Source organism: Phoenix dactylifera, chromosome 11, assembly GCF_009389715.1.
Source record: "Phoenix dactylifera cultivar Barhee BC4 chromosome 11, palm_55x_up_171113_PBpolish2nd_filt_p, whole genome shotgun sequence".
NCBI lineage: Eukaryota > Viridiplantae > Streptophyta > Magnoliopsida > Arecales > Arecaceae > Phoenix > Phoenix dactylifera.
Genome location: NC_052402.1, coordinates 21,443,136 through 21,461,448, shown reverse-complemented (window position 1 = coordinate 21,461,448; position 18,313 = coordinate 21,443,136). Strand labels below are relative to the sequence as shown.

Here is an 18,313-nt window from a genome sequence, read left to right as displayed (position 1 = left end):
CCTTCAAGTCTCATGATTATTTACATGACTCCAGCAACACACCTATGAGCAAATAGAACCTTACAAAAAGCATATAACAAACTCAAAACTTTAGCAAAAGCATTAAATTAGTAGAGCTCAGGAGAATACCACCAAATGTTTATAGCATTACCAATCTCAATAAGCCCTGATATACATGTATAATGCAAGAATTTGACATAACATGCATGAAAGCTATGGCACCTCTACTTTCTGGTCTAGCGAAAATGGCAACTTATTGACCGAGCCTTGGGCTTTAAGAAGCTACACCAGTAAGTTAGATTATATTTGTCTAGATACATTTTGCAAACAAACGACCTGTAAATACAAGAAATTTTATTCAAAGCATAGGAAAAAGAAAGGAATGACAAATAGTGACTTGAAAGATAGTAGGAAGCGAGAGAAACCAACCCCAGCTTCCTTTTTTTGCTTTCCTTCGTCCAGCTACCAATTCTGCTACTTACTAAGCCACCTAGTGACAATTATTTAAGGACGCAGCCAGCACCTATTCAATTCTCACTACCACTCCTATGGTAAGAAATGATATAAAAACCAGAACTATTTTGGATGATTATATGTTACAACATAAGGCACCAATGAATAAAATATATTTTAATATCCATTTACAATTTCATTCATGTCTCAAGGTAATTTGGGAGTAAAAGGAATCTAACGTGCATGGGAATAGTACCCCTCTTTTGTTTTATACAAAAAACACATAAAAAAATTCCCCAAAGATTTAAATTTGATTAGTGTGAACTACAGAGTTCAATTAGTGAAATAAGGAACTTTAACCTTAATTCCCGGTACGATAATCTTCAATAGAAACCTCCAGCATTTGATCAATTCTTCAAACCTTTATTAGTAGGATAGTTGGTTGAACCCAAAAGAAAGACCAATGCAGTCCTTCACCCTGAGTTCCCAGCATTACAAATTGCAAAGATGTCCATCTAAACTCGCAAAAAAAGAAATAAAGGAAAAGGCATCAACATCGTAAAGTATATTTACTAATGGAATATATAGGATTTATATATGAGCCCTATTCGTGTAGGCCTAGAATGGTCTTTCATATTGCCTAGGCCTGTTGAAAACAAGAAAATTCAGCTTCAGTTTAGGCCAAAGCCCAAAAAAACACTTTTAGGCTCTGACCAACCCTAGCCTGATCCCGACCATTTCAAAAATCATGCCAGATCGTAGCCTATTTTGGGAGGCCCGAATATATTAGATTGAGAGAAACTTACTCTCTCATTTTCTGCATTTGGCAAAAAACTAGAGAGAACAGGATAGGAGAGAGAGAGAGATCAAAACAGGATAGAGTGGTGTGAAGGCCCACATTTGAGTTGGGCCGGCCCTTGAGCAAGGGCGGCCCAACGCGTGCAAGGGGGAGGGAGTCTCCCGATTGAAACGCCCTCCCTCCCCTGTTTTTCGGAAATCCTCCTCCCCCCCTCCTCCCGAATCCACCGGAAAGGGGGATCTTAGGGTGATAAAAACCCTAGCAACCGGGCCAAGACCTCCCCTCTTCCTAGGGCATCCGTCGAGAGCCGTTCACCCACACACACAAAAAAAAAAGAGAGAAAGAGATTGGGTATTACCTTGCCGCGGGAGGAATCGACGCGGTCGCCGTCGATCTGGTTGGGAGGACCTCGCCGGAGGCAAGGTGAGCACCTTCTTCTCCTCCTTCTTCGTTTTTGGCCTTTGCTTCTTTGAGAATGAGGCCGGAAAGCCTCCGGAATGATGGAGAAGTCGAGCCGGTTCGGCCTTCTCCTCTTCCGTTTCGGCCGGCCGGCCGTCGCAGGGCGTGGCACGGCCAGCCGTCGCCGGGCGTGTCACCACCGGCACGCCACAGACCGACGACCATGGAGCGTTGCCGGCCGTGGGCCACCTACGGCCGAGCCCCCTTCTCCCCTTTCCGTCGGGAAGAAGGAAGAAGAAGAGGGAAAGAGAAAGGGATTTTTCCAATTCTCCTTTCTCTTATTATATTTCCCTCTCTCTCTAGTTGGGTTCTCTCTCTCTCTGCACATGGATCTGGGGAGAGCACTGCCTTGTGGACTCTAGAAAGTTCTGGGATGTTAGATTTTAGAAGACCCTTTAGAGGATCAAACAGGGGTCCTAGATTATCATATATCTTTGATAAATTTTAATGATGATTTGGTTCTATAGGGGCACAATCTATTGGACGAGAGGACGCTGAGCAGAGTCCTGCGCATTCCGGTTCATAGATCACCGTGAGGGCGGATGATTAGTTGTCTGAATTTTCAATAAAAAGGTAAGGATCCTTGTACACCAATCCTGCATGATATAATATTTTTATACTTAGATATATATGATATGCTATGATCCAGACAAATCAAAAATAGTTTTTATTAAATTATATTTTGATCGTGTTGGCTTGTGGTTGATATTATGATCGTATTTGCTTGTGGTTGGTATCATGATGGATGCATGCATGCGCATAACCTACACCTACATAATTGGACTGATGGATGTGGTGCTCTAAGCTAACCATGTGATATTGGTTGCCCCGTCACGGGCTGGAAACGTGACTGTGGTTAGTTTAAAGTCGAAAATATATAAAAAGGAATTGATGTGTGGATGTAAACTGGATTGTATGAAAAGAGACTTTGGGTTTATCTTGTTATTATGGCAGGCCCCGTCACAGGCTGAAAAATATGGTACTTTGGTAGGCCCTGATAAGTGCTAAATAATGCATAAATTAATATCTTATTTATAGCACTTATCATTATTTTAATTCACATATTTTGTAAATTTAACCATAAAATATGTGTTACCATTATCATTGCATTTTAATAATTATCAGAGGTAATTCAAGTTGATTTAATGATTAAGCCTAATGAATGCAGGTCAAGTCAAACTTATTTGGGATATCCCTGAACCCGAATGACACGCACTCGGTCCAGTCCCAATCTCCCCTGTTCCATGTCCAAAGAACAAGGTCGTCCCAAGACTTCCCAGCCGACGGTCATGCCTCAAAATCTTTTCTCCCAAATAAATCCCAGCTCCTTCCACGCCATTTTTTATTACCCCTGCCTCAAAACAAAACCCATCATTCACGGCATCCAAACAGAGCTATCATCTTCCGGCTTTGATCCTCCTATATTTCCTATCAAGCTAATCTTAATCCCGTTCGCATTGGAATTTCATCACCCACGGGATAAAAGCCCAAGCATCCTCTCACGTCAACCCCTGTTCCGCATCCAAGCACCGTACGCGTCTTCATCCAAAGATTTCTCCCAGCATCCTTTCCCCTGTTCCTTTCTCCACATCTTTCCCAATATCCCACGGATCAACTCCATTCACCACGTCCGAGTATCCCGATAGCATTCTGGATAAAGCTCAAGCCACCTTCATCTCATCCGCGATTAGCTCCCTGCTCCTTATCCCACAGATTGCGTCTCAATCAAACTCCTCCACGGATAAGCTCTCAACAACGTCCGCAGCCTCCAACGTCCACGGTTCCACCAAACTCCCAGCCGAGATTTTCTCAGCTTCCCTCGCGCCTGTGTCTCACGATCAAAACAAGTCCCAGCTGCCAGCCATTCCAAGCTTCATTCTCCCGGATTTCTCTCACCCGAAGTCACTGCATCCACGTCAAACCAGCCAGCAATCTTCTTCCGGATTCTCCGCTTCCCAAACCGAGATTAATCCCATCTTCTCCGTGATCTTCTTCTCCCGGATAAGCTCAAAACCCAGCCATTCCGTCATCTAGAAATCACTCTCGCCATCTCGTTGTGATCCATCCTTACCCGGATCGGCCAAGCCAACTCCTTCAAACGCCCCTTCCCGATTATCTTCCAACGTCTCTCCCATGATTTCCTGCCAGCCGTGAGCTTCATCATCATCCATCCCAAGTTCACATACTCACTCCTCCCAGCCGAGATCCTCTCGTCATCCTCCTAACCTCCCAACTCCACAACTTCATTTCCTCTTCCGATTCCTTCTCAAACCGTATCCTCCTCTGTTCCGAGTTCATCCCTTCTCCCACGGATCATTATGCATCTAACAAACCAAGCCAATCTCGTCCGCATCCAAAGCCCCTTACGAGTTCTTCTCCCCTGTTCCACGTCACCTCCCAGCTTCTTCAACCTCATCCGGATTCATTCCACGTCAACCTCCCGAGTCTATTCACAGCTCCCGTATCCCTTGTATCCGCGAGAAATCTTCCAGCACCTTCATCCCTGATTCAACGCCCAAGCTGCCGATCCCATGAACTATCCCCTGTTTCAGCGGAACAGAACCATCACAAGCATTTCTCCCAGCTCTACAACAACCATCCCGAGCTTCACGGCGTCAAAATGCATCTTCCCACGCGTCCGGCTTCACGCGTCTTCTCCACAACAGTCGCTTGATCCCAACGGCAAAGGGTTCATCCTCATCTACATTCGAAACAAGAGGAGGGGAGCTGACAGCCTATATAAGGAGGGGACGTCTCTTCCTTGGGGGCAGCTCCTCAGAGGCCAAACCCCCCCCACCGGGGTGGGGGGTTTTCCCTATCATCTCATCAGAGGCGGAGTCCACAGAAACAGAGAAGGGAGAGAGGAGTTTTGGTCATTCTGGGAATGATTTCCCAAAGAAAAAAATAAAGAAAGAGGGAGAGATGGGAGCCCGCTGCTGTGCTGCTGCTGCCGTCTCCAACTCAATGGAAGGCTGATCTCCTCTCTAGGGCTGGATGCAGCCCTAACACAGGGACATGGGTTTTATGTTTTATTTTATATTCTTGGGGTTGTATGAACTTATTGTTTTTAATGAATATCTTCTTTTGAATCATATTTAATTTCTGTGATTTTAAGTATGATGTTCGTACAACTGTTCTTTACGATCACTAAGTAAATATAAGATAGTCCATGCTTAGGGAAGATGCGATGTGCTGCCACCTTAGATTAGGGTAGACATTTCATGCCAACTGAAGATGGATTATGCCCAAATTACTTTTGTGAAATTTTATTCAAATGCTTATTAGGCTTGTAGCCAATTTGCATGTTAACCCAAGAACGAAATAAAATATAAATAACCCTTGTTCTGATGTTAGTGGTGAATTCCTTGCCCTAGGTTCTCCTAAACTGATATCCCTTTAATTGCATTTTCTTTTATTGAGTTGTTTAGTTTAATAGCCTTCACAAATTCATCATTTTAAATATTTTTATTTTAAGAAAAACAACTATACCCCAATCCCTGTGGATCGATACCCGTAATCACTATCCTACCAGATACGTGCTATTGCGTGGTCTTTAAAGTTGACTATCAGGCCCCCTCACAGGCTAGAAATGTGGAACTATAATGTGCAGGCCCCGCCACAGGCTGAAAATGTGATACTTTGGTAGGCTCCCTCACAGGTTAGAAATGTGGAACTATAATGTGCAGGCCCCGCCACAGGCTCAAAATGTGATACTTTGGCAGGCCCCATCACAGGCTAGAAATGTGGAACTATAATGTGCAGGCCCTGCCACAGGCTTAAAATGTGATAATTTGGTTGCCCCACCACAGACTGAGAAATGTGACCGAGATTTGACCCAAAGTCGGAAAGATAATTAATCCGGATCAAGTTGAAGAAAAGACATTGAAACTATAATACAGGTTTATGAGCTATCATATGCTATATATTTCTTGTGTGGCTGGACTTTTATTGATGTTTGATGTACATACTTGTATCGATTATTTGAGCTTTGATAGCCGGTTTATGACTTCATGATATGTGCTTCGACTTGTCGTGGTTTTCAGATTTTTATTATTATTGTGTTGGTGTGGATGTGTAGGAATTCTTACTGGGCTGTAAAGCTCATCCCCTTTTTTTTCTTTCTTTTTATCAGAGTTGCAGGATGCTTAGATTTGGATGGGATGGGCGCAGAGTGCAAGTATCAGAGTTATTAGCTAGTTAGTTTGTTTATCCTTCTTGATGTCGATGAACATTTGAAGATCTTGTAATTGAACTAATTTGTTTATTTGGATATGTCGGACTGCTCTATTTGAATTACTAGATTAATTGTGGATTTATTGAAATTTTTTGTTAATCATAGGCCTTGCATGATCTTTAGGGCACTACTCTAGGGCTCATGCGGCCGGTCGCGTACCGGACCCGGGTGTTGGGTTCGGGGCATGACAGAGTGGTATCAGAGCTTAAGATTAAGGTATCCTAGGGTTTAGGTTCAGGTGAGAGTGAGTGGGGAAAAATATTAAATGACTTACTAAAGACCCCATAGATACATTTTTGCAATCTTAAAATGTTAAAAGTAACTTGTGTAGGTTGATATGGCACGAGGGAGTGGACGTGGGCGTAATAGGAGGCCGACTCACTTTGCCGATGGCTCCGCTGCTTGGATGCCCTCCGAACAACAAGAAGGTGCTCCACCCTCGCCGGCCAGGAGTATGCACCCGCAGGAACACCACGTCAACCCTGTTGGTAGTGCTCTGGAGATGGGAACCCCGGAAACTCCAAGGACAGGAACCTCGGGTGAGCCTGGAATTCAGCCTAATGAGCCACTGAGTGCTTCTCAGATGATGCAAACAATGATGCAACAATAAGCTACTTCCCGTTCAGACATGATGAGAATGATGGAGATGCAACAACGCTTCATGGAACAGCAGCAACAATTTATGCAGCAACAATTACAACATCAGCAGCAGCAGGTGACTCCTCAGTATCTACAGGGGGCTACAAGTCGGAAAGAGCATCATGTCAGTTTGGTAGAATTCAAAAAGTTTGCACCTTCAGCTTTTAAAGGCACTTCTGACCCTTTAGAGGCCGAGACTTGGCTGAATGAAATGGAAAAAGTTTTCAATGCCCTGAGATGCCCTGATGAAGATAGGGTCACTTTTGCTACATTTATGCTGCTAGGAGAAGCGGATATTTGGTGGAATGTGGAAAGAGGAAAGATGGGACAAAATGCTGCATCTTTGCCTTGGGAAGGATTTAAGGAGCTTTTCCGTGATAAGTATATTCCCCGAAGCGTGAGACGGCAGAAATTTCGAGAGTTTACCCGGTTAGAGCAGGGGAATATGACGGTCGCAGAGTATGCTGCAAAGTTTGAGGAACTGGCCAGGTATGCCCCAGGACAGGTGGAGAATGAAAGAGAACGAGCTGAAAAGTTTGAAAGTGGACTTAGAGCCCGAATCAGACAACATGTGTCTACCTTCGAGCTTTCTTCCTACAAGGATGAGGTTAACAAGGCTTTGGTAGTTGAAAGGGGCTTGAATGACACTCAAGAAGAGAGGGAAAGAATTTTGAAAAAGAGGAACAGACAAGCTGAGCTACAAAATAAGCAGGGCAGAAATACTGAATTCAGGCCCAAGAAACAAACTACTGTGAATGATAAGACTCAGCGGAAGGATACTGTGAAATGCTATAGATGTGGCGGACCCCACTATCAGAACGAGTGCAACTGGTTCAATGGGAATTGCTTTTCGTGTGGCCAGCAGGGCCACAAGGCAAATACCTGTCCTAATAGCAGTGAGCAACAGGCTCGACAAATGTCTCAGCCTATTTCGGGAGCTCCAGCAAATCAAGTATCTCAGAATGAACAACAACAAAGAGGACAACAGAGGTCTAGAACTCAGGGACGAGTTTATGCTCTTACACAACAGGATGCCAATGTCTCTAACATGTGGTGACATGTACGATTAAAGTCTCATCCACCAATGCCTATGTTTTGATTGATCCTGGAGCTACTCATTTTTTCGTATCTGTCGATTTTGTTAGAAGAAATAATACAATGATTTCTATGCCATTAGAGATTGAACTTTGTGTTTCCACCCTTAGTGGAGATGTAATCTTAGTTAACTCTGTTTGCAAAGATTGTATCTTGAATATTGAAGGCAGAAAAATGAAAGTAGATTTACTAGTTCTAGAGATGAAGGACTTCGACATGATCCTTGGGATGGACTGGTTGGCAGCGTATCATGCCATTGTTGACTGCTTCGAGAAAACAGTTAAATTTCAAATCTCTGGTCAGCCAGAGTTTACTTTTAGTGGCAACAGAATGTTACCTCCGCCAAAAGTAATCTCAGCCATACAGGCCAAGCGACTCCTTCGGAAGGGTGATGAAGGATTTTTAGCCATGGTAATGGGCCCTCAGCTGGAAGAACTCAAACTAGAAGACATTCCTATTGTGAGAGAATTCCCTGATGTCTTTCCAGAGGATTTGCCAGGATTACCCCCTCATAGAGGGGTTGAATTCTCCATTGATTTGATTCCTGGCACTGGACCAATTTCTAAGGCCCCATACAGGATGGCTCCAGCTGAATTAAAAGTGCTAAAGGAACAACTACAGGAGCTGTTGGACAAGGGTTTCATCAGGCCTAGTGTTTCTCCTTGGGGTGCTCCTGTACTATTTGTGAAAAAGAAAGATGGCAGTTTCCGGCTTTGTATAGATTATCAAGAGATAAATGGAGTAACAGTGCGGAACAAATATCCTTTACCAAGAATTGATGATTTGTTCGATCAGTTGCAAGGGGCGCAAATCTTCTCAAAACTTGATCTACGCTCCGGATATCATCAGTTGAAAATACAGGCTGAAGACATACCGAAGACAACATTCAGAACTAGATACGGACACTATGAGTTTTTGGTTATGCCTTTCGGGTTAACAAATGCACCGGCAGCCTTTATGGATCTTATGAATCGAGTGTTCAAACCCTACCTGGATCAATTTGTGGTAGTATTTATTGATGACATTCTAGTCTATTCAAAAAGCCCACAAGAGCATGAGGAACATTTGAGGACAGTATTGCAAACTCTTAGAGAAAACGAGCTTTATGGCAAGTTACAGAAATGTGAGTTCTGGTTAAACAGTATCACCTTTCTCGGGCACGTGATCTCCAAGGATGGCATCTCTGTTGACCCAAGGAAAGTGGAGGCAGTAGTTGATTGGAGTAGACCTACTAACGTGTCCGAGGTGCGCAGCTTTTTAGGAATGGCGGGATACTATCGGAGATTCGTTGAGGGATTCTCCGTATTGCCATGCCTCTATATCGCCTAACCCAAAAGCAAGTAAAATTTGAATGGAAGGAGGATTGTGAGCAGAGTTTTCAGAAGTTGAAAAGACGATTGGTGACAGCTCCGATATTGGCCCTTCCATCTGGAACAGGAGGCTTCAGCATCTATAGTGATGCATCACGCAAGGGCCTCGGCTATGTTCTTATGCAGAATGAGAAGATGATAGCCTATGCTTCTAGACAGTTGAAACCATATGAGCTGAATTACCCTACTCATGATTTAAAGTTAGCAGCTGTGATCTTTGCTTTAAGAATATGGAGGCACTATTTATATGGTGAACATTGTGAAATTTTTACGGACCACAAAAATTTGAAGTATATTTATACTCAAAAGGAGCTGAATTTGAGGCAAAGGAGATGGTTAGAGCTATTAAAAGATTATGATCTAACTATCAATTACCATCCGGGAAAAGCAAATGTTGTGGCCGATGCTCTAAGCAGAAAATCTTCAAGTAAATTAGCGGCTCTAATCACTACACAAAGAAACATTTTGTTGGACTTGGAGAGATATGAAATTGAAGTACGGCTGCATGATCCTCAAGTACGACTTGCTAATCTTATGGTGCAGCCTACCTTGATTGAAAGGATTAAGTCATCTCAAAAAGAGGATTCAGAATTACAGAGGGTAAGGGGAATAGTAGAGTCTGGTGTTCAAAGCGAATTCCATGTGCATGAGGATGGTTCCTTAAGATTCGGTAGCAGATTGTGCGTCCCTAAAGTTTCAGAATTAAGGAATGAAATTTTAGAGGAGGCTCATAGCTCTGCTTATACAATGCATCCAGGAGGCACCAAGATGTATCAGAATTTAAAGAAACATTTTTGGTGGAGTGGTATGAAAAAGGATATTGCTCAATTTGTAGCCCAGTGTCTAGTATGTGAGCAGGTAAAAGCAGAACATCAGAGACCTACGGGACCATTACAATCTCTACTTATTCCTCAATGGAAGTGGGAGCATATCACCATAGACTTTGTGACTAGCTTGCCAAAAACCCTACGAGGTAATGATGTTGTGTGGGTAATTGTTGACCGGCTAACCAAATCAGCACACTTTTTGCCTTTCAGAGTTGGTTTCTCCTTAGAGAGATTGGCAGGTTTATATATAGAGCATATTGTGAAGTTGCATAGGGTTCCAGTTACCATTGTGTCAGATAGAGACAGTAGATTTGTATCACAGTTTTGGAAGAGTCTTCATAAGGCTCTTGGAACCAAATTGAGCATTAGCACAGCTTTTCATCCCCAAACCGATGGACAGTCAGAAAGAACCATCCAGATTTTGGAAGACATGTTGAGAGCCTGTGTCATGGATCTAGGAGGAGCGTGGGATGGCCACTTATCATTAATAGAGTTTGCTTACAATAATAGCTATCAAGCAAGTATACAAATGGCTCCTTTTGAGGCGTTATATGGCCGGAAGTGTCGATCTCCTATTTATTGGGATGACGTGGGTGAGAGGAAAATTGTTAGGTCCAGAGATAGTACAACAGACTGTTGATAAGGTGCAAATGATCAGAGAACGACTTCGTACAGCTCAGAGTCGCCAGAAGAGTTATGCTGATAATAGAAGGAGAGAATTGGAATTTCAAATTGGAGATCATGTTTTCTTGAGAGTGTCACCTACAAATGGTGTGATGAGATTTGGGGTTCGTGGCAAATTAAACCCTAGATATGTTGGTCCGTTTGAGATTTTGGACAAAGTTGGGGAGGTGGCGTATCGACTGGCTTTACCACCGGCTTTGTCTAGTGTGCACAATGTTTTTCATGCGTCAATGTTGAAGAAATATGTCCCAGATCCGAGTCATGTGGTAGCATATGAACCATTACATCTTCAGGAGGATTTAACCTATGAGGAGTTCTCGGTACAAATTGTGGACAGGAAGGATCAAGTACTACGACATCGAACCATTCCGTTTGTGAAGGTACAATGGAATAATCATACGGAAAGAGAGGCTACTTGGGAGCTCGAAGAAGAGATGAAAATCAAGTATCCGCAGCTTTTTCAAACCTCAGGTATGTCAATTTCGAGGACGAAATATTTTTTTTAGGGGGGGAGAATGTGAAGGCCCACATTTGAGTTGGGCCGGCCCTTGAGCAAGGGCGGCCCAACACGTGCAAGGGGGAGGGAGTCTCCCGATTGAAACGCCCTCCCTCCCCTGTTTTTCGGAAATCCTCCTCGCCCCCTCCTCCCGAATCCACCGGAAAGGGGGATCTTAGGGTGATAAAAACCCTAGCAACCGGGCCAAGACCTCCCCTCTTCCTAGGGCATCCGTCGAGAGCCGTTCACACACAAAAAAAGAAAAAGAGAGAAAGAGATTGGGTATTACCTTGCCACGGGAGGAATCGACGCGGTCGCCGTCGATCCGGTCGGGAGGACCTCGCCGGAGGCAAGGTGAGCACCTTCTTCTCCTCCTTCTTCGTTTTTGGCCTTTGCTTCTTTGAGAATGAGGCCGGAAAGCCTCCGAAATGATGGAGAAGCCGAGCCGGTTCGGCCTTCTCCTCTTCCGTTCCGGCCGGCCGGCCGTCGCAGGGCGTGGCACGGCCAACCGTCGCCGGGCGTATCACCACCGGCACGCCACAGAACGACGACCATGGAGCGTTGCCGGCCGTAGGCCACCTACGGCCGAGCCCCCTTCTCCCCTTTCCGTCGGGAAGAAGGAAGAAGAAGAGGGAAAGAGAAAGGGATTTTTCCAATTCCCTTTCTCTTATTATATTTCCCTCTCTCTCTAGTTGGGTTCTCTCTCTCTCTGCACATGGATCTGGGGAGAGCACTGCCTTGTGGACTCTAGAAAGTCCTGGGATGTTAGATTTTAGAAGACCCTTTAGAGGATCAAACAGAGGTCCTAGATTATCATATATCTTTGATAAATTTTAATGATGATTTGGTTCTGTAGGGGGACAATCTATTGGACGAGAGGACGCTGAGCAGAGTCCTGCGCATTCCGGTTCATAGATCACCGTGAGGGCGGGTGATTAGTTGTCTGAATTTTCAATAAAAAGGTAAGGATCCTTGTACACCAATCCTGCATGATATAATATTTTTATACTTAGATATATATGATATGCTATGATCCAGACAAATCAAAAATAGTTTTTATTAAATTATATTTTGATCGTGTTGGCTTGTGGTTGATATTATGATCGTATTCGCTTGTGGTTGGTATCATGATGGATGCATGCATGCGCATAACCTACACCTACATAATTGGACTGATGGATGTGGTGCTCTAAACTAACCATGTGATATTGGTTGCCCCGTCACGGGCTGGAAACGTTACCATGGTTAGTTTAAAGCCGGAAATAAATAAAAAGGAATTGATGTGTGGATGTAAACTGGATTGTATGAAAAGGGAATTTGGGTTTATCTTGTTATTATGGCAGGCCCCGTCACAGGCTAAAAAATGTAGTACTTTGGTAGGCCCCCTCACAGGCTAGAAATGTGGAACTATAATGTGCAGGCCCCGCCACAGGCTGAAAATGTGATACTTTGGCAGGCCCCCTCACAGGCTAGAAATGTGGAACTATAATGTGCAGGCCCCGCCACAGGCTCAAAATGTGATACTTTGGCAGGCCCCATCACAGGCTAGAAATATGGAACTATAATGTGCAGGCCCTGCCACAGGTTGAAAATGTGATAATTTGGTTGCCCCACCACAGGCTGAGAAATATGACCAAGATTTGACCCAAAATCGGAAAGATAATTAATCCGGATCAAGTTGAAGAAAAGACATTGAAACTATAATACAGGTTTATGAGCTATCATATACTATATATTTCTTGTGTGGCTGGACTTTTATTGATGTTTGATGTACATACTTGTATCGATTATTTGAGCTTTGATAGCCAGTTTATGACTTCATGATATGTGCTTCGACTTGTCGTGTTTTTCAGATTTTTATTATTATTGTGTTGGTGTGGATGTATAGGGATTCTTACTGGGCTGTAAGCTCATCCCCTTTTTTTTCTTTCTTTTTATCAGAGTTGCAGGATGCTTAGATTTGGATGGGATGGGCGCAGAGTGCAAGTATCAGAGTCATTAGCTAGTTAGTTTGTTTATCCTTCTTGATGTCGATGAACATTTGAAGATCTTGTAATTGAACTAATTTGTTTATTTGGACATGTCGGACTGCTCTATTTGAATTACTAGATTAATTGTGGATTTATTGAAATTTTTTGTTAATCATAGGCCTTGCATGATCTTTAGGGCACTGCTCTAAGACTCATGCGGCCGGTCGCGTACCGGACCCGGTGTTGGGTTCGGGGTGTGACAAGGGGAGAGTGAGGAAATAAATTGAGAGGTGAGAGGGGAGAGAGATCAAAAGATTGAGAGTCGTGAGATGAGAGTCGTGAGAGGAGGCAGAGAGATGAGAGAAATTAATTGAGAGAGAAGTGACGCAGATTGGTTGAGAGAGAGATGGGTCAATGGGAAGGGGCTAAATTTGTAAGGATAGGGATGAGAGAGAAGAGAGATGAAGAAAAGAGATTGGGTGTGAGACACGGGGAGAGAAAGATATAGAGAGAGCACAAGAGGAGAATATGGGCATTGGGGAGAGGGGATGGAGACGAGAGAGAGGAACAGGCCATTCAACCCTTCTCCAAATCTTATGATCAGCCTTTTTCAATTAATCTTTATCTTTTAGTTGCCTTTAGTCTTTTGATTCCTCGTCTGTAGTTCGTAGCTCCTACTCATCGCTCTCTTCCTCAAGAAGGTGGTACCCAATAAGAAAAGTCCTTGAAGATCAAGATTGGAGGATATACTACCATCTATTCCTTTCTGGGTTCAACATAATGGAATGCTTACATATCTTTATTTTTGGGATGACTTGATGTACATGTAAGGTGCCTTACAAATTGTAAATTTTAGTACACTATCATTTTAGGCCTTGTAGATCCTCTCCAACAGTTATATTTGCATTTGTCCACCACCAAAATCAAAACACATAGTAGATGCAAAATTCATTTTTACATCTTACGACCACATTCGGAGGTCACGAATGAAAATCAATAGTGTAATTTCCATTACTAAGATTCTTTGGAATTGTCAAGAATGATTGTTACCAATTTATGCATTTGGATAACTCGACATGATCTCAAGAAAATGAAGCAAAACTTTATTAATATTAATGTTAATATTAGTACCGATATTAATATTACTATAATGTTAAATATTAAATATTAATAGTATTATTCATATATTGATATCAATGAATTTTTAATATAATAATATATTAATCTTATATATTATCATGATAATGGTTATTAAAACAATATAATATGTAGACAACATAATGTAATTGTTAAAATAATTGTATATTTATAATTGTATGAACTAAATAATTATATTAATATATGCTGATGTTATTAACAAAATATTTATATCATCATATCAATGTTAGTAGTGATAATAATAGTATTAAAATTACTATAAAATTATTATATTATGTAATATATAATCTAGTTCTATATCCTACAACTATAATAAGTATATCCATATATTATAATACAATTATAATAATATCATGATTATGATAATTGATATATAAGAATAGTCTGGGACACAATCTACAATATTGCAAATATGAAAAAAAATAACCCTTTAATATAACATGTAATATAATATTATATAATATTTTATAATGATATAATATATCATAGGTAATGTTATATTATGCATTAGATAAATGTTACTATCCAATGTAATATTTAATATATAATATATAAAATAATATGTAATTACCTATTATCCAATAGGTAAATATTACTTGGGAGCACATCCAACAAGGATAATGATACCAAGGGCTCCCATGTATGGTTTTGTCTCCTTTCATTGTAATTTGATAAATTAGGGATGTAGGCCTTCCCCTTTATTCTGTTTTCTCTATTTTATTCAACGTTCTAATTGCATTAGTCACTGAAATTGTATGCTTAAGCTTTTGGAAGTCTTTAGCCAAAAAAGCCCATAAACCTGCATTCATAGGCCGGTGGATTGAACATGGATTTTCTTTTTTTTGTAGGGGTACATGATCGAACGTTCAAATATTTGGCACTGGATCTCGACTTATTTATCCAATGGAGTCTTGATTTAATCTCTGGGTTCAGGATTGAACCCTAGCTAGCTGGCTGAAACCTTGCCCATAAGCAACCCGTATGACATCATGTGCTCCTCACCCTATGACATCAATTGCTACACATCAAATGACTCTATCGTATGGTAAATTTTTTTGGTAAACTAGTAATCTTTATATCATTTTATATGTATAAATTGAGGCTTGGGCTGGCTTTGGGCTGCCTGCATCCTAGAACGTACGACTTAGGCAGAAGGGTTTTTGCCTCTTCCGCGTGAAGGTACTTCATCAGTTGAAGAATCCCGAGTCCGGCTGCTGGCAATGGGGGACATCAATTCTATCCACGAGTTAATCGGGCTTTACGGGATTCTTCGCCTTCGTCTGTTGAATGTCCGGCTGGCAGCTAAAGACGAAATCCGTGAGGCGATCCTCTACAAGAAAAATAGAGAAGAAACATGTGGTAATTATCGTACTGATCTAGCTTGCCCTAAAACCTATGTGGTGGTAGTGGATCTTGCTCGGCTTCTATTATAATTAGCGGTTCATGTGGTAGTTGTGGTACTGGTTCTTTTGTACGACTGTTACTATATATTATTAGAATAGATGTGTTTTTTTGTGCTTTTTATTTTTATTAGAGTGAAAAAGCAAATTTATACCGTTCCTTATCAACATAAGAGGTTGTCGGAAAACTTTTTAGTAAGCACGATAAACGATATAGTTAAACATACAAAAGGGAAAAAAAGAAAGATTACTCCCTATATTGATTTGAATATGTGGTGCTTCACAACATATACAGCCAGGTGCCGGCCCGTTCTTCGGACTGCAAGATTTTCCTTTTATGAGCAGATGTTCTTATATGCAGATTCTCAGGAAGAATGCTTCGATTCCATCGGACAGGCTCCTGTCATCGGCGCAGAGGGATACTGGTGCTACACACGTCTCTTTTACGATGTAAATCGGAAGCCGATACGGAAAGTGCCGGTGGGCAAAGGTAGCTGGAATCTGCATGACACAAAGTCCATGGGCAGCGGGGATGGAGAAAAATGGTGCAAGCGAAAGTTGAGGTATGGCGACAATAGAGTTCACACACCCAAGTTCATGATGACACAATATTCGCTTGGAGAAAAAGATGATCAGGTGAGAACCAAGAAAAGCTCTGAGGAAAGTTTAGCTCTCGACCCTTTTTGCTTTTTCTGGTATAGATCTTCTTTAAGTTTGGCTTGAAAGTAATTGCCAGTTTGCCCATACTTACTCATTGATCCCAAGTGACGCATCTAATACGATTGATGGTCTTTCTTGCCATCGCTATTAATTGCAGCCCAACTACGCTATCTGTCAGATTTTTCGGATCGCTGACACGGCGGCTGGATTTCGGGAAGCTGCAGGGGGCTCTCGTCCTTCAGGCACAAGTCAGAGGGATCTCCTCCAAAACGACGTTGTACCATCAGGTATAGGAAGAAAAAAATATAGATTGGTCAAGGTTTTTAATTCGATAAGTAAAATACGACATAACATGCGTGCAAGAGAGAAAATTCAATATTATCTGAAATAACAATCACTTGAGCAAGATATATTCCACTCGAGAATAAATCAAAATGTTTGCATTCCATGTGTCTTACTTTTTTCCAATTCATGCATCTGAATTTTCTTTTCTAGTTTGTTGTACATTATGCAAGCTAATTTATTTCATTAATTGTACGGCATACTGTGCAACACATGTTTCATGCATACAAAAAGTTCTCGTAATGTGAGCATTTTCTGTAGCTTGTGAAAATTAGTGGAATCCATGGACGTTTAGGTAATGACTTGTTTTTCAATAAGCTTGGTTGGATAATGAGTTGCGAGGCCCGCATCTAAAACACCTGGTGAACTTACAGCTTGCACTAAAAGGCAACCCCAAAAATTTTTCATTAATTAATTATGTTTTAAGTTTTAGGAGGATCCCTAGTTTCATGATTTGTCACTCCTTTGATTAGTATGTTTCTAATTATTGAGATGCTTGGATGTTTGAAATATTTTTAGTTGATATTTTTAAAACTTGGAAGAGAGTTGAACTCTTTCGATTATGAGTTCGAACCTATATAATAGTATTAGGAACAGGTTTTACTCTTTTTAGAAATTGATCACTACAAAAAAAATTATCTTTCTCGGCACTTTTTAAAGTCTATACCGATGTTTATAAACGTCGGTAAATTTGGCACCGATGCTTTCTAAAGCGTCGCAAAAGTATTGGCTCACGTAGAGTAGAATTGTTTTTTGCCGACGCTTTTCAAAAGCGTCGGAAAATAATGGGAGCTTTGCCGACGTTGGCAATACTTATTCTAAGGACGCTTTAAAGCGCCATTAGAGTTATTTTTTAAAATATTTATTTAAAAAGCCGAATTAACTTTTTTGGGGATTAAAAAAAAAATCTGGATCAATGGTTCTTTTACAAATGCCCGATGTTTCTTTCACAAATTACAATTACAATTGGAGAGACTAGTTCTCTCAAATCCCGTTTCCATCTTCTTCGCATCCGCATTTTCATTTCTTTTCTCCTTCCATTCCATCCATGGCGGTCACAACCGCAATAAAAAAAAATTAATTACAAATGGAAGCAGCTGAATACCATCTCAGAAGCAAATTAAATGATGTTTATTTTGTACAAAAGAAAGAAAAGAAGAAAAAAAAATGAGAGACTAGAGAAGCAAACCGCCATCTCAGATTTATGCTATAGCTAAATAGATTCAACCAGAGAAGAAAATAAGAAGGGAAAAAATAACAAAAAAAAGGTCCTCCCACACCCACCAGGGCTGCTGGGGCGGTTGGAGGGCGACAGCCTTGGTGTCGGGGTCCGGTGAGCAGATGTCACGACGAATCTCGACGAGGGCGCAGGAGAGGAGGGAGAAGAGGGACTCGATCAGGTCGTCCAGAGAGCGCTAGAACAGCGAGGCCACAAGGGATGGGGCAGGGGCGGTTGAGGAGGAGGAGGAGGATGATGCGATTTGATGTCTGGGACTAAGCTCCCAACCTGACATCTGCTCTTAGGTCTCCCACTCCCACCGGGGCTGCTAGGGTTGCTGGAGGGCAGCGGCCTTGGTGTCGGGGTCCGGCAAGAAGATCTTGCAACAGATCTCGGCGAGGGTGCAGGCGAGGAGGGAGGGCTTGGTGTCGGCAGGCTAGGAGCGGAGGGACTTGATCAGGTCGTCCAAAGAGCGCTGGAACAGCAAGCCAACGAGGGATGGGGTGGG

At 42.0% G+C, this 18,313-nt stretch overlaps 2 protein-coding genes across 2 annotated transcripts; both read left to right on the top strand.

The window, feature by feature from the left end:
* The first annotated feature begins 6,573 nt into the window (after positions 1-6,573).
* LOC113461101 lies at positions 6,574-7,641 on the top strand. Its single transcript, XM_026800522.2, has one exon. It carries the CDS (start codon positions 6,574-6,576, stop codon positions 7,639-7,641), a length of 1,068 nt encoding a protein of 355 aa, XP_026656323.2.
* Positions 7,642-15,650: 8,009 nt separating this feature from the next.
* On the top strand, positions 15,651-17,087 carry LOC113461104. The gene is made up of 2 exons (XM_026800524.2): positions 15,651-16,220; positions 16,402-17,087. The coding sequence occupies exons 1-2, from the start codon at positions 15,687-15,689 to the stop codon at positions 16,633-16,635; spliced, it is 768 nt and encodes a 255-aa protein (XP_026656325.2). The 5' UTR covers positions 15,651-15,686; the 3' UTR covers positions 16,636-17,087.
* The last annotated feature ends 1,226 nt before the right edge of the window (positions 17,088-18,313 follow it).